This window comes from Ochotona princeps, chromosome 6 (assembly GCF_030435755.1).
Source record: "Ochotona princeps isolate mOchPri1 chromosome 6, mOchPri1.hap1, whole genome shotgun sequence".
In the NCBI taxonomy this organism is placed as follows: Eukaryota; Metazoa; Chordata; class Mammalia; order Lagomorpha; family Ochotonidae; genus Ochotona; species Ochotona princeps.
The window spans coordinates 75,571,640-75,585,442 of record NC_080837.1 but is presented as its reverse complement, the minus strand read 5'-3'; the positions used below and the strand labels follow the sequence as shown (position 1 = coordinate 75,585,442).

At 43.4% G+C, this 13,803-nt stretch overlaps 1 protein-coding gene across 1 annotated transcript in view; it reads left to right on the top strand.

Annotated features, from left to right (window-relative positions):
- LOC131480595 (gamma-aminobutyric acid receptor subunit gamma-3-like) overlaps nucleotides 1–13,803 on the top strand; it is a 321,730-nt gene that overhangs the window by 306,862 nt on the left and 1,065 nt on the right. Inside the window, exon 4 of the mRNA XM_058666519.1 lies at nucleotides 11,669–11,889. Within this exon, the coding sequence (XP_058522502.1) occupies nucleotides 11,669–11,889 (221 nt within the window). The remainder of the gene's footprint in view (nucleotides 1–11,668; nucleotides 11,890–13,803) is intronic.

Sequence of the window (13,803 nt, the reverse complement as noted above, 5' to 3'; positions counted from 1 at the left end):
TGGAAATTTGTATAGAAATGATAGGTGAATGTTTAAATGAAAAGCCTGAAGCTGCCAATACTCTGTTTAATAACAAACACCATGGGAACCTTTGAATAACTTTGTATTTTGCTTTCAATGCATGCCTTCCTTTCTTTAAGGTGTTTAACTTCGAAGTGGTGTAAGACTTGTGTTAACACTATTCCATATTCTTTCCATTCGTCTGCTCCATTGGCCACATGGAAATTCCAGACAGGTGACTGTTTCTTCATCGTTCTGGGGTTAATGGTCTCAGATCAAGATGCCAGCTGTGTGGATTATTTCTACAGTCTCTTTCCTGGGCTATTCAATGGCGGTCTTCTCCTTGTGTCCTCACATGACCTTTCTTCTATATGTCTGTTTCTTAGATCCTTTCCTTATATCAACTGAGTTACAACCCATCCAGTGGGTGTGTTAACTCATATTAACTCAGTTGTGCAATGAAAAACCTGGTTATAATACAGCCACATTCTAACATACATGGAAGCACAATGGAGGGGTGGGACACAATTCAACCCAACAAGTTTCCTTGAGTGTTCTGTCGCTCTGCACATCCCTTTATAATAAGATGCTCCTTGCTTGAAAAGGGACCTAAAGGGGATTTTTTCCTTCTGAACGAGGCAACGTTCATGTAGAGGATAGAGATGCAAACCAGGTTCTCTGTGGCCTTCCACTATCCAGGTTGAGTACAACAGTGGCATGTTTGGTGGCCAGAAAGAGCATAGACGGAGTGTTGGGTTGGAGTCCAGCGAACAAGCTCAGCCAAGAGGAGCTTGATTCTTCCTGGTCTGCTGGAGAGGAGACTTCAGGGGAACCCTAGCCAGCAGGGCTTTTTTTGCTCCAGGTTCCCAGGAAGAGAAGAGACAGAGCATAGCCTACATTCTAGTTGTGGGGTCCCTCCCTTGCAGAAGGCTCTTCCCAGGCGCTGCAGAAGGGTGCAGCAGTGGAATCACCTGTTGTGTGTGCGTTTTTGTGAAATATACAAATGCAATATATTTTAAACAAGGCTGCTATCTTGTTCTCTTTTGATTTCTCCTGGCAGCACATTCTTTACTCTGCTGCATCACTTTTGGGCCCAGCTACACACAAGTGAGCTGGAGAAGACTTCGGGTCATGGTGAACGGGAAGTGGTGTGTGTTATCTTTGGTATGTGGTGCACTTCACCATGTTATGGTTGATTGTTTCTCTAGGTCCCAGCTGTCACAATGTGGGTCATATTGAAGATAAACCTAACATCCAGAGCTTATGGGTGGCACACCAAAATTTATATCAAAAATATTTCTCTAGTTTAGCAGAGTCCTACATGCACATGAGATTTACAACAATCATTTATGAGGTAAAGTAAATTTTTAAGAATATTTATAATAAAATATTTTACTGGGCCCAGTGTGATGCCTCAATGGCTAAATCTTGGCCTTGCAAGTGCCAGGATACCATATGGGTGCCAGTTTGTGTCCCAGCTGCTCCACTTCCCATCCAATTTCTTGCTTATGGCTTGGTAGAGCAGTAAAGGTTTGCCCAGGGACCCTGTACCCATGCGGGAGAACAGGAAGACGCTCCTGTCTCTGCTTGGGCTGTTGCGGTCACTTTGAACATGAACCAGTGGCTGGAAGATCTTTCTCTCTAGATCTGTCATTCTAATAAAAATAAATAAATCTTTTTTAAAAAGACAATATTTTGCATTTATTCTCCGTCTTTGCTAAAGAGTATGGCCAAAGAATTGCAGCCCAAAGTTGTACAGTTTAAGAGTATGATGAATGCTAGTCAGTTATTGAATTACCAGGATGCATTTTTTTTCCTATGTAGTACTTGTGATTTAAAAATATTTACTCTTTTTTTCTCACTAGGAGTAGCTATTTACTCCTAGTGAGTGAGTAGCTATTTATACTTAATTCATAATAATTCTTTATATTAATATTATATTGATAACCTTACTAAGAGCCTTGAATTGTATTAGCACGAAGTGACAAATCCTGGTACTTTTTGCACTCCTGCCTGTATCCTGGGGCCAGGCTACCTGGGACTTGATGTCAGGCTCACACAGTACCTAGCATGGAGTAGGACCTGTACAGCAGAATAGGAGAAGATGCTCAATAATCCGAGAAACTCGACAAAGGCTGGGGAGCAGGTTCCTCCAAGGAAGCTCGCCAATGCTGTGACAGTGAAGAGCAAGAAGAGCTAGTCTTTCCCTAAGGAAGACTGGAGGCCAACTGCCACAGCTTTGTTTTCAGGCCATATTTGAGGAGATAGCATTGTGAAAATCTGAGAAGTGTATTTGCTAGGTTCCATATCTGACAAGGAAGACATAAGGATGCTTGTATTTTAATCATTATGTATAAGCAGTGCACGAATTTAGAGGAGAGATTGGCATGGGTCTGGGACTATCATTCATAAAAGCCACCTGTGGCTTCTCACTGGAGCCAGCCAGTGTGTTAAGGGGCTGGGGAGTTATTAGGGAAGAAAGCTGCCCCTAGAAGCATGTGTGCGTCTCTTGAAACCATGGATTTCTAAGTCCTTGTACTGTTTTCATCTCATTTTCCCACTTGTAAAGGAAGGAAAAGCATAGGGAAATAATTTTTGAGTTTTTGAAAGTTGCAGATGGACTATTATTAATAGGCATACTTTTTTCTGTTTTGTCAAAATGCCCCACATGTTGCAGTAATTTGTGTCTTATTTATGAGTCATTAAACTCTCCAATTATTAAAACAAATGCGCACAGGCTCTCCACCAACATGATGGCTGAAACTCGGGGAATTTGGCACAGGTCTCCAGCATTTATTGAAATGTGCACACAGCCAACCCTTCATACAGGATACACACTAGTTTAAAAAAAAATACTTATCTGGAAGGCAGAATTACAGAGAGAGAGAGAGAGAGAGAGAGAGAGAGAGAGAAAGAGAGAGAGATCTGTCTGCTCACTTGCTCTTTCACTCCCCAAATGGCCACAGTGGCCAGAGCTGTGCCAGTCAGCAGTCAGTCAGGCTCTTTTGGGTTTTGCCATGTGGGTGCAGAGACTCAAGCACTTAACTTAGCCTATCTTACGCTGCTTTCCCAGGTTCATTAGTAGGGAACTGGATGAGAAATAGAGCAGCAGGAACTCAAAACAGCACCCATATTTGGATGCCATATTCCAGATGGTGGCTTTACTACCCCCTGTGACACAGCACTGGCCCAAGACCCCAGGAAATACACTGTAATAGCAGGATTTGAGATTAGGAAAAACATGCTGCTCCCTTATGCCTTCAGGACAAGGAAGAGATATGGGGGTGGGAGCAGTTCCTTACTAGGCTCTACAGGATCCCCAAACTTGTTGGGGGCATTGCTGTAGAATCTGCAAACTTGTTCCACTTGCCCAAGGCCATGAAAGCCAATGATTGACATTGAATAGTAGAAGAAAGTAGGCATTTATTGCAAATCACAGAGCAAGGAGCTGGGCTGCTATTGCTTAATTGCCAGGCTCTCCAAGCAGTTAGGAGTACAGGGTTCATATAGGTTGATTATTGATGCCGAAAAGTACTTGATCAGCTTGTATCCAGGTTCGCGGTTGGTTAGCAAAGCTCATAACCTTCCTGTGATCGGTCAGTGATGGCATGCGTTTTAGAGAATTTATGACGGCCAAGTGGGCTCCAGGTGTTACATGCTGCCTGGACCTGGAATTCCCTTAACCCAGATCACTCCAGGACAATACTGGCCATTGAGGTTCTTACCTATCGGAGAAGCAAATGACTCAGTGAGCCACATGATCAGAACTTTGCAAGGTCAGCTGGATCACTCTGTCAAGTCAGAGAATTCCTTTTGTTAAAATATAGGCAAAAAAGACACTTTGCTAAAAGAGACAGATAAGAGGCTGGGTCCTGCTTTTGAGGTTATCATGGGGATTCAGTTTCAATATTTTCTCTCATTGCCCTGTCCCTTTTCCCCTTCTCCACTTTTGAGACGGTATTCCTTCAGTCAAGGGCTTAATGTGACAGTGAAGAAATCAGCAAGTTGGGCCCAGTGTGATAGCGTAGCGGTTAAAGTCCTTGTCGTGAAAGCACCGGGATCCCAATAGTCGCCAGTTCTAATCCCGGCTGCTCCACTTCCCATCCAGCTCCCTGCCTGTGGCCTCGGAAAGCAGTCAAGGACGGCCAATCTTTGGGACCCTGCACCCGCATGGGAGACCTGGAAGAAGCTCCTGGCTCCTGGCATCGGGTTGGCTCAGCTCCAGCCATTGTGGCCGCTTGGGGAGTGAATCATCGGACGGAACATCTTCCACTCTGTCTCTCCTCCTCTCTGTATATCTGCCTTTCGAATAAAAATAAACAAATCTTAAAAAAAAAAAAGAATTCAGGAAGTAAAAATTGAAAACACCTTTGTTTAGTGTAAATGACACTGCACTTTTTGCTTGATTGTTGTTTATAACCCTTGTCTATATTTCTGCTACACTAGGGAGCAGATTATGATTGCACGGTTTATAAAAATTAACATTTAGTAGTTATGTGATTGAATGGAAGTTACTTCATCTTTGCATTTTGATTTAACCCCTTGGAAGGAAGTCATTGTCTGTGTCTCAGTAATTGAAGGACCTGGTACAGAATGCACCTGTTTCCCCTAGGAGGGACTGTAGGTCAGGCCGATCATCTTGCTGTATGATTTACCAATTTTAAATGTGCAGTTGAAACTGTTTAAAGGTTAAAGGGCATAAACTCTGCATCAGTTCGAATAGAAGACAGAAGAAGAGGAGACAAAGTGTGAGAAGGGTCTCTGCCTCAGTCACTCTGTGTTACCATGGTTACACAATAATGCTTCAGTAATGAAAAGACCCCTTTGGAAGGTTCTACTTGGAGATCATGAATTCAAAATAATGTTGAGACGTTAAGAATCCAATAACACTCTTTGAGCGTTCCGAGTTTCAATTTCTATGGTGTAATACTGAGACTAAACAAATAAGATTTGACCAATGTTAAGTTCTTTCCAAAATGCCTTTGTGACCTTTATGGGGAACATTGATCACTTTTATTACCCATCTTATTGATCAGTGTCAGCTGTGCTTGACAGAACCCTTTCCTTCCCTCCTCATTCCTTAATGCAATAAATCACCTTAAAGGGAAGAAGGAAAGAACACTTGCATTGTTAGGTTAAGAGGCGTTTGACAGAGACAGAGAGAGAGGCTTTAGTTCAGGAGGAGAGTTTATTTGTCAGGGAACAGAGTCTGACAGGTTGGTGTCGGGGGGGGGCTGGAGCTAGCCTGGGACCACTGCCACATGGTGGGTGACCATGTGAGGGAAAGGGCCGCCCAAGGTGTCCGGCACTAGGCCTTTCTCCATCTTAGACACAGGCAGCGGGACGAAGCAGCAACTCCGCGGCTGGTGCCTGTGAATGGCCTGTATGTAGCAAGTGACCTGCAGTGCAGGGTGCTCTTCATGGCAGGCTGAGACAAGGCCTGAGTGGTTCCTTAGGCACTGCAGACGTTCCTGAGGAGTAAGACTAAGGGTGATCCATTGTACACTCACCCTCACTCTGCCTCAGGCCAGCATGCTGTGCTGCCAAACCTAACACTAAGTACCTCCACATTGCACAATGGCCATTATCAGACACTAAATTTGAGTACGAAGTGTGTTCTATGTGCTAATAGGACCTGCTACACATTTACTCAGAAATCATTGTTGTATGAATCAAATCCTGTTGCTAAAGAGGAAGAAGGAAGCTATTCGTTCCATCCACTCTGTTAGGCACAGCTAATCGTTATTTTCTCAGGAATGCATTTGAACTTGCTTTCTGTTGGTGGAGCAATTATGCTCTGCTATCTACCTGTACAGCTTACGTATCTCTCTAATGTGTTAATCCCATGTCTCCTCAACAAAGCCTTCTTACTTCCCTGGCAGCCCCATATCCCAGGAATCCCACTGCTTCCCCATTGTACCATCTAGAACAGGCTGGAGAGTGTGTCTCCCATGGCCTGCTCTGGGTAATTCTCACCCACAGCGAGTGTCCAAAAGAACTCAGAAGATCTCTGCTGCTAGCAGTGTCTCAGGGGCTTGAGAAGGGAGCAGGCGAATCTTACATGGCTCTTCAAGTGCCCTTCTGGAAGTGGCACATGCTATTCTGCTTCTGTTTCACCTTGTTATTGACAAGGTGATCGTACCCTGCTCCTTAGAGGAAGCGGGGGAGCAATTCTTTCATGTGCCTGTCATAAGGCAAGCTGTAATATCTGACAAATAGCTCCAGCCACCACTCAATGTATGTAGCAACCATACCCGTCATGCACAATCTCTCTCTGGAGAGTGCACGTCACCCTTCAGAGGGAGCTCAAGGTCAGGGTTACATCAACTATAGTTTATTCTTCCTGTTTACGAGTAGTTAGTGCTGTCAGTTTCAGGAGCACTCAGACATGTTTGAGAGAAGGCGATTCTTATTCTTCTCATTATTATTTTATGATACAGTTCAGTAGGCTCTGGGAATTCCCTCTTCCTTCCCAAGTACCTTCCCCCCCCCCCCAAAACCCCTCACTACTGATTTTCCCTCTAGTATTGGAATGGGTAGTGCTTTAAGAACAGTTAGAAGTCCATCATTCTGCTTTTGAGGTGTTTCCTGACATTGTAGGCATGGATAATGTCAGAGAGTCCAGCGTCCTACAGTCAGGATACATTCAACTGTTTTATTGGAGTCCATGTTTGAACTGGATGCAGACATGCATACTGCACTATGTCTCCACATCTGGACATGTCAATCAACATTACACTTCTGTTGTACATCCCCTTAAATACAGAGCCAGAAAACATAGTCTACAACAGGGTGAGAAACAGAAAATTTACATCACCATGAAGTTAAACAACATACTACAGAATGATCAATGTGTCAACTAAAGTGGTGAAAAAAAATCAAAAACATTCTTGAAGAAAATGATGCTACTATATCACCCATCTCGTGCGAAAGTAATCAGAAAGGGGCAAAAAACCCAGTTTTTTTAAGAGATGACAAAAAACAAAAATATCAGTGCCCATGAGATGTAGCAGAACCAGTGTTGTAAGGCACATTTACAGTCTCAGGTCTGGCATGTTGGGTTAATGGCAAAAATTCCTCACACTTGCAACCGAGAGAGTGCCCCTCCCCATCATGCATCTTTTTGGGGACTTTGGAGGAGAGAGGTTATGCAACAACACAGTATCATCCCCCACTCAAGTTCCAGGTGATGATAGGTGAGCATCATTTGACTCCCAGAAAGGATTACATAAGTCACAAACTTGTGACCCTGAACTAGCTTCCGAAGATCACAATAATAGGCTCACTCCCACTCCATCCCAAGCCAGTATTTTACCCTGCCCAGTCTATCAAGTGCAACCAGCAATTGAAAAAATTTTGGAGGGTTCCAAACCCACCTACCCTCTTTCCCAGCTGATATAAAAATCTGTGAATGTTCAAGTTCCTTATGTGAAGCTGGTTGGCATTGGCACACAACCAACACACATTCTTCAGTAAACTTGAAATCGTCACTCAGTGAGTTATAAGCCTTACCCAAATGCTATGAAAATAGTTGTTAAACTGTGTTGTTTAGGGAAGAGTCTCTAGATCCTTAACCGTTGGAGGGACAGAAATATCTGCCAAGTCATTTGATCCTATCAGCCGTCAGTGGAGCAGCCACACCAGAACTCTTTTCCTGGAGCCATATCTGCGTGATTAAAGCTTTTACACCCTGACGACTTAATCTACTTGCAGGCTTTTGCCATGGGTTTGATCATTTTCTCAAAGCTCTTTCAACAGGCTTTTGACACTCAAAGCAGTTGTTGTCTTTGTGCTTCCCTGATGGAGATGAGAAGCCTTTGCCTCTTCCAGCCCTTCCAGGTCCTGAATTTGCTTTATCTTTCTTTTCTGTTTCATAACTGCTCTCAAACTGCCTGATTCTCCTCTCAGATAATGTCTTTCTTGTGATAACATACCAATCACAGTCAATAGCAGTCATCACAAGCTAATTACTGTTCCTCTTTCAACTTCTGCCCAAAGAACGACATGCTCCTTATGTACCTGTTCTACTTGATTATTACAGCTGTCACTTTTGCCACACAGTTCATTGATGCATACCTCCTGCTCCCAAGTCCACATTCTTGAACTCATTTGTTCACCCCATAAGTCCACACAGCCTGATTTAACTTTGTTTTAGCACATTTTGAGCCCCATTTTTGTATAGTGTATGCTAGTGTGTGAGGAGTCAGATGGGATAGTAGGCAGTTAAGATTTCTGGTTCCTGGTGAAGTTACCTTTAAAATAGAAAATTGTGCTTCCCCTTGGTAAAATTATCCTTGAAGATATAATAATGTAAAAACAGACTTGCCCCTGTTTCCATACCCTTCCTGCAGCAGGTTCTCCCTCTGCTGAGGGAACAAAGGAACAGAATCAACATATCAATCCCAATCTCTTGGAGATGTTGTCATATCAAAGCAAGGAGACTTACCAATACTAATCTCATCAGTGGGTCCTTGCCAAAGGAATGGTGCTTTAGTTTCAACGTATCTTCAGGATGGGGGAAAGAAGCCACAAGTCTCACCCTTTTATTTCTGGGTGAGGTGGTAGACATTACTGTCCAGAGAGAATATTTTTTTTTCTTGTCTTGTCTCCTTTATCTTTTGAAGTAACCTTGATATGGTGCATAAAAGACACGATTTCCACCATTTCCTAGGGTCTTTCTTCCGTTGGAGCCCCATCCTGTCAGGAGCCCTCTTTCTTTCCGAAATAAATCATACTTTGCACACTTGAGTTTGTCTGCATGGAAATTCTTCTTTCATGTGAGACAAGAACCAAGGTTTCTGCTGTGTTTCGTGTTGAATTCTCTATAACCCTGGGTTGTAGATCAAGAAGTAATGCATGCACAAATACACACACACTGGGAGACTGTCTCAGATTCCCTTTCTCTGTGGAGTTCTTGGCTTACAGATAATCAGTGAGTGACATGCACACGTTTTGGAAGGCCGTAAATGTAAGGAGTTATTTGAATATCCCACCCTGAACCTAGCGCCATTTCTTCTTCCTCACAGCTAATGAAATTCGCACCAGTCCAGCCATCCACCAATCAGATGTAACCTGGCATTCCACCTGAGAATCCCACCCCCAATCTTCCAGCCCCTTCCCCAACTCAGTCCACTCACCAGTCATCCCTAGGCATTCACCTGCAGTTGCCAGTCCCCTGGGGCCTGCCCTCAATCCCTCCCAATCCCCGCCCCCCACACCTGGCAGACAAAAAGGCCCCCAGGTGCGGCTCTTTCTCTCTTTGCTCTCCTCCTCTTCTTCTTCCGGCCTCCCTTCCCCCGCCCCTTCTCCTTCCCCTCCACCCTGTTCCTGCCCGGCTGGAATAAACCTCCTAAGATACTTCGTTTCATCTGGTGTTTTCAGCTCACGGTAAAGAACCAGGTTGCAGGAATTAGCTGCACGTAATAATATCGTAATATCTTATGAACTAGAACTCTAAACTGTTTTAAATAACTAACAGTAAAGAGGCAGAGGCCAATGAGTGATGCCTTTGGGAAGGCACCGGACTTGATAGCAACCCTTTGTTTGCTGAGACATTACATCATTCCTGTTTATCATTTCAGAATCTCTCTGAGGCCTCTGGGTGTTGCTGAACAACAGCCCAAGCTGATTGGAGGTACTGTTTTAGAACCTCTAAACTGGGTTCACTTGCCCAACTCACAGAGAGTCCATTATTGACTTTGGTGTAGTGGACGAAATTAGATGTTGATTGGAAAGCACTGAGCAAGGAGCCAGGCCACACCATTGCTGAATTCTAAGGCGCCCTGAGTAATTAGGGGTGAAGATTCTTTTGAACAGATATTGGAGGCTGGGAGATGCATATGTGCAAGGTTCCTGATTGACCAATGATGCCATGTTCTCTCTGGAGTTTACGAAGATCTAGTGGTCTCCTTCCCATGGCTGGAATTACTTGAGTGTAGTTTAAATCTTGCCTTTCAGACAGTACTGGCCATTAAAGGTTCTTATCTGTGGGAGAAACAAGTGACTCCTGGGCATCACTCCCTTAGGTCAGTGAATTCGTTTTGATAAAAGACAGGCAAGGACACCTTGTTCTAAGGGACATAGACAAGGACATCTGGGGCTAAAAGCAAAGGCTAAGGGCCGGATGTGCTTTTACTTTATAGAGTTTTGACTCCTTGGGAATGCTTCCAGAGAACCTGCTAACAGCTCCTGCTGCTTCCTGGGTGTTGGCCCCCCTTGCTGCAATGCTTATGCAACTCATGCATTCCTTTGCTTTTTTTTTTTTCTAAGGAGAATCCTGATACACAGTCTTATTTTCATGAAATCAGGCACACTGTATTTTAACCTTAGCTGTTTGTCTCAGGCCTGTCTTCCCTGCAGAGGAAATAAGCTTAATAAAGGTGGGGAGTTTTCTTCTTGGCATAGCACTGGCACTCCAACAGCTTGCAGGACTTGACATTGTCAGAACAACAAAACAACAATAAATGAATGGATTTGGCAATGCACAGTCAGTTAAATTATAAGCTGATCAGTTGACATGCCTATGTTGTAAACCCAGTGGGAAAAATAACTATGGGATTTGTTAAGAGATACTGATTTTATACTCTGTAAAAATTGAAGCTATGAAAGATATTGAAATACTGAACAGTCAGCCTCTATACCCTTTTTACTCTGGACTTAATGATGATTACTTAACTAGGGTTAGGGGAGTGACCTCTAAAATAGTGTGCCCTAAAGATACTCTTTTAGAGCTCGGTAGTTCTCACTCAAGTTACAGTTATCTGGTAGTCACAGCAAACTCTAACTGGGCACTGAGGACATGGGAATGGCTCCCACTTTGCCAGTGTGATTTGAAGCTCTCAGTCTTTTGTTGAAATAAGCATTTGGCTTGGAGTTGCTATGAATTTGTTGTCGCTTCTTCTTTTTCTTTTTATTCTGGATTGTGTTGTTTCAGAAAGTTTTGAGTAAAAGTATTACCTATCATTGTATCAGGAAATATTTATGGATTATATACTGTGTGTGTTTGGCACTAATAGTTTTTAAATATTTACTTTTTTAACACCTGTAGAGTCAGATAGTACTATTTCTCCCATTTTATGGGTCATGCCGCAAAGGCTACCTAGGTCAAGCTGCGTGGCTCATGGTCTGCATTCTTACTTTGAAATATATTTCAAGCTCTTAGGAACATTTACTGTTAATCCAAAACGCCAGACAACAGTAAGTCACACAAGAGGTCTTTAGTCCAAAGGGAGAGGTGGCCATGGGGAGGAGAGAGAGAGAAGTGGGGCTACCAAGATTAGAACTGGTGCCCATATGGGATCACGTGTGTGCAAGGTGAGGACTTTAGCCACTAAGCTACTGCACTGGCACCCACAAAACTTTTGAAGATCATACATCTTGTACCATCTCTCTTGGCCTCCCTTTATACATTATACTTTTATTGCAATTTTAAACTTACAAAGCATTGTTACATCACATATGGGATCACCCCATTGACTAATAATAACAATGGCTATCGTATATTGATTTCTTTCCACATTAAGTCCAGATGCTGTGTTAAGTAGGAACAGAGAAAAAAGTAAGGAGTTGAAAATGTAGCCATTGAAGAAGAATGAGCTTTTGACCAAATAATAGTAATAATAATAAATAATAAATGGAACTGCTTTTCTCTCCTTTTGCTCTGTTTTAGGAATACCAAATTGACATATTTTTTGCTCAGACTTGGACAGACAGTCGGCTTCGGTTCAATAGCACAATGAAGATACTCACTTTGAACAGCAACATGGTGGGGTTAATATGGATACCAGATACCATCTTCCGCAACTCTAAGACTGCTGAAGCTCATTGGATCACCACCCCGAACCAGCTCCTCAGGATTTGGAATGATGGGAAAATCCTTTACACATTAAGGTAACTTAAGTACCTTTTACATATTTAAATATGATACAGTATGATATCTTGATACATGAGTGTACTAAAGAATTCCTGTTTTCTGAAACATATTTATTCTATGCTTTGGAAAACCTCAAATTGTTTCTTCCCTAGTTGTTTTGAAATATGCCACAAATTAGGGCCCGGCGGCGTGGCCTAGCAGCTAAAGTCCTTACCTTGAAAGCCCCGGAATCCCATATGGGCGCCGGTTCTAATCCCGGCAGCTCCACTTCCCATCCAGCTCCCTGCTTGTGGCCTGGGAAAGCAGTTGAGGACGGCCCAGTGCTTTGCGACCCTGCACCCGCGTGGGAGACCCGGAGGAGGTTCCTGGTTCCCGGCTTAGGATCGGCGCGCACTGGCTGTTGCGGCTCACTTGGGGAGTGAAACATCGGACGAAGATCTTCCTCTCTGTCCTCCTCTGTGTATATCTGGCTGTAATAAAATGAATAAATCTTTAAAAAAAAAAAGAAATATGCTACAAATTAGAGAGCATGGTTATTCTATTGTGCTATAGAACACTAGAACAAATTCTTCCTATATAACTATGCAAATCTTTAATTGCATATGGATTTAATTTTAGAAGAATAATTAAATCATTGTCAGGGTAAGACCCTGTTCTCATCTCTAACTTCTGTTCTCTCTCATTTGATGTAAGACAGCATCTTGAAAAATTTTGTACTAATGCCAAGTGTGTAAAAATAAACACACACAATTGATACGCCATGAATATAAACTCATTCCTTCGTTAGAATCCATTTCTGCTGAAGTGGCTTTAAAATTATAATTGATGTAGTTAACTCACGGGTTCACTCAGCTAGGAAAATGCGGATGTGTTTGAGTCCTGATTCAATTGTAATTATAGCCAAGTTTAAGACCACAAGGAGAAAGGGCAAAGTTGGCATTTCCCCAATGCATCCCTGAGGAAGTAGCAGTTATCCTACGATGCTTTCTTTTGGAAGTGGGATAGTCCTCACAAAACCCCAGCAGGCTTGCCAAAGTCATTGCCAGAAACAGGAGTTACGGATTTGGCCTGAGTCTGCATCTTGCCAAGTCCTCCTGCCAGTATGATCTGACTTGGGCTGCGTGCATGGTGAGCACTCCCCTTAGCGGTGGCGCAACCACAGCCACTGGGTGTCTTCCGGCTGCTAGGTGGAGCAGCACACAGCCGCTGAGTGTCCTCCAGCCATGGAAGCAGCACACAGCCGCTGGGTGGAGCAGCACACAGCCGCTGGGTGTCCTGCGGCCGCTAGGTGGAGCAGCACACAGCCACTGGGTGTCCTTTGAGGGGCTGGGAGCTCTCTGTACCATTCTGTCCTCCTGGAGCTCCCTGGTGTGTTGGGCACACTCACTGTTTGTCAGGCTTTCTCACTGCTTCTTGGGAGACTTCCTGCTAGTGCTCTGAAGGCTGCTTCCTCTGGTTTTGCTCCTTCTATTTTAGTGCCTGTCACTTCATACCTTTCTGTTTGCTTAGCTCACACATTTGTGGGACTGCAAAGCTGTATTCAGGCTGAGTCGTCTCCTTGTCATCTCTAACCCAGAATGTTCCTTCTGGACTCTGAGTTCTTGGAGTCATCAGATTTAATACAGGTCAGGGAATTTAGCTATAACATCCTCTGACTTAGGTTCACACTTCCTCCCAGTTCAGTTACAACATCACAAGTCCCCTCAACTATCCTTATGTTGGGAACAGTAAATTTCCTCCCCAACCCATATCCAGTAAAGAGAGCTCTTAATTATGTATCATTTGTGGCCATAACAAGAAATCTGTGACTCACTAATGTCAAACAGCTGTCCCCAGCACAAATATAGGCTCAGATAAACATAAAATAATAGGCTTAGAGAATTTTAAAATTTCAGGGAAATAATAATTTTACCAGGCAGGGAACAATAATA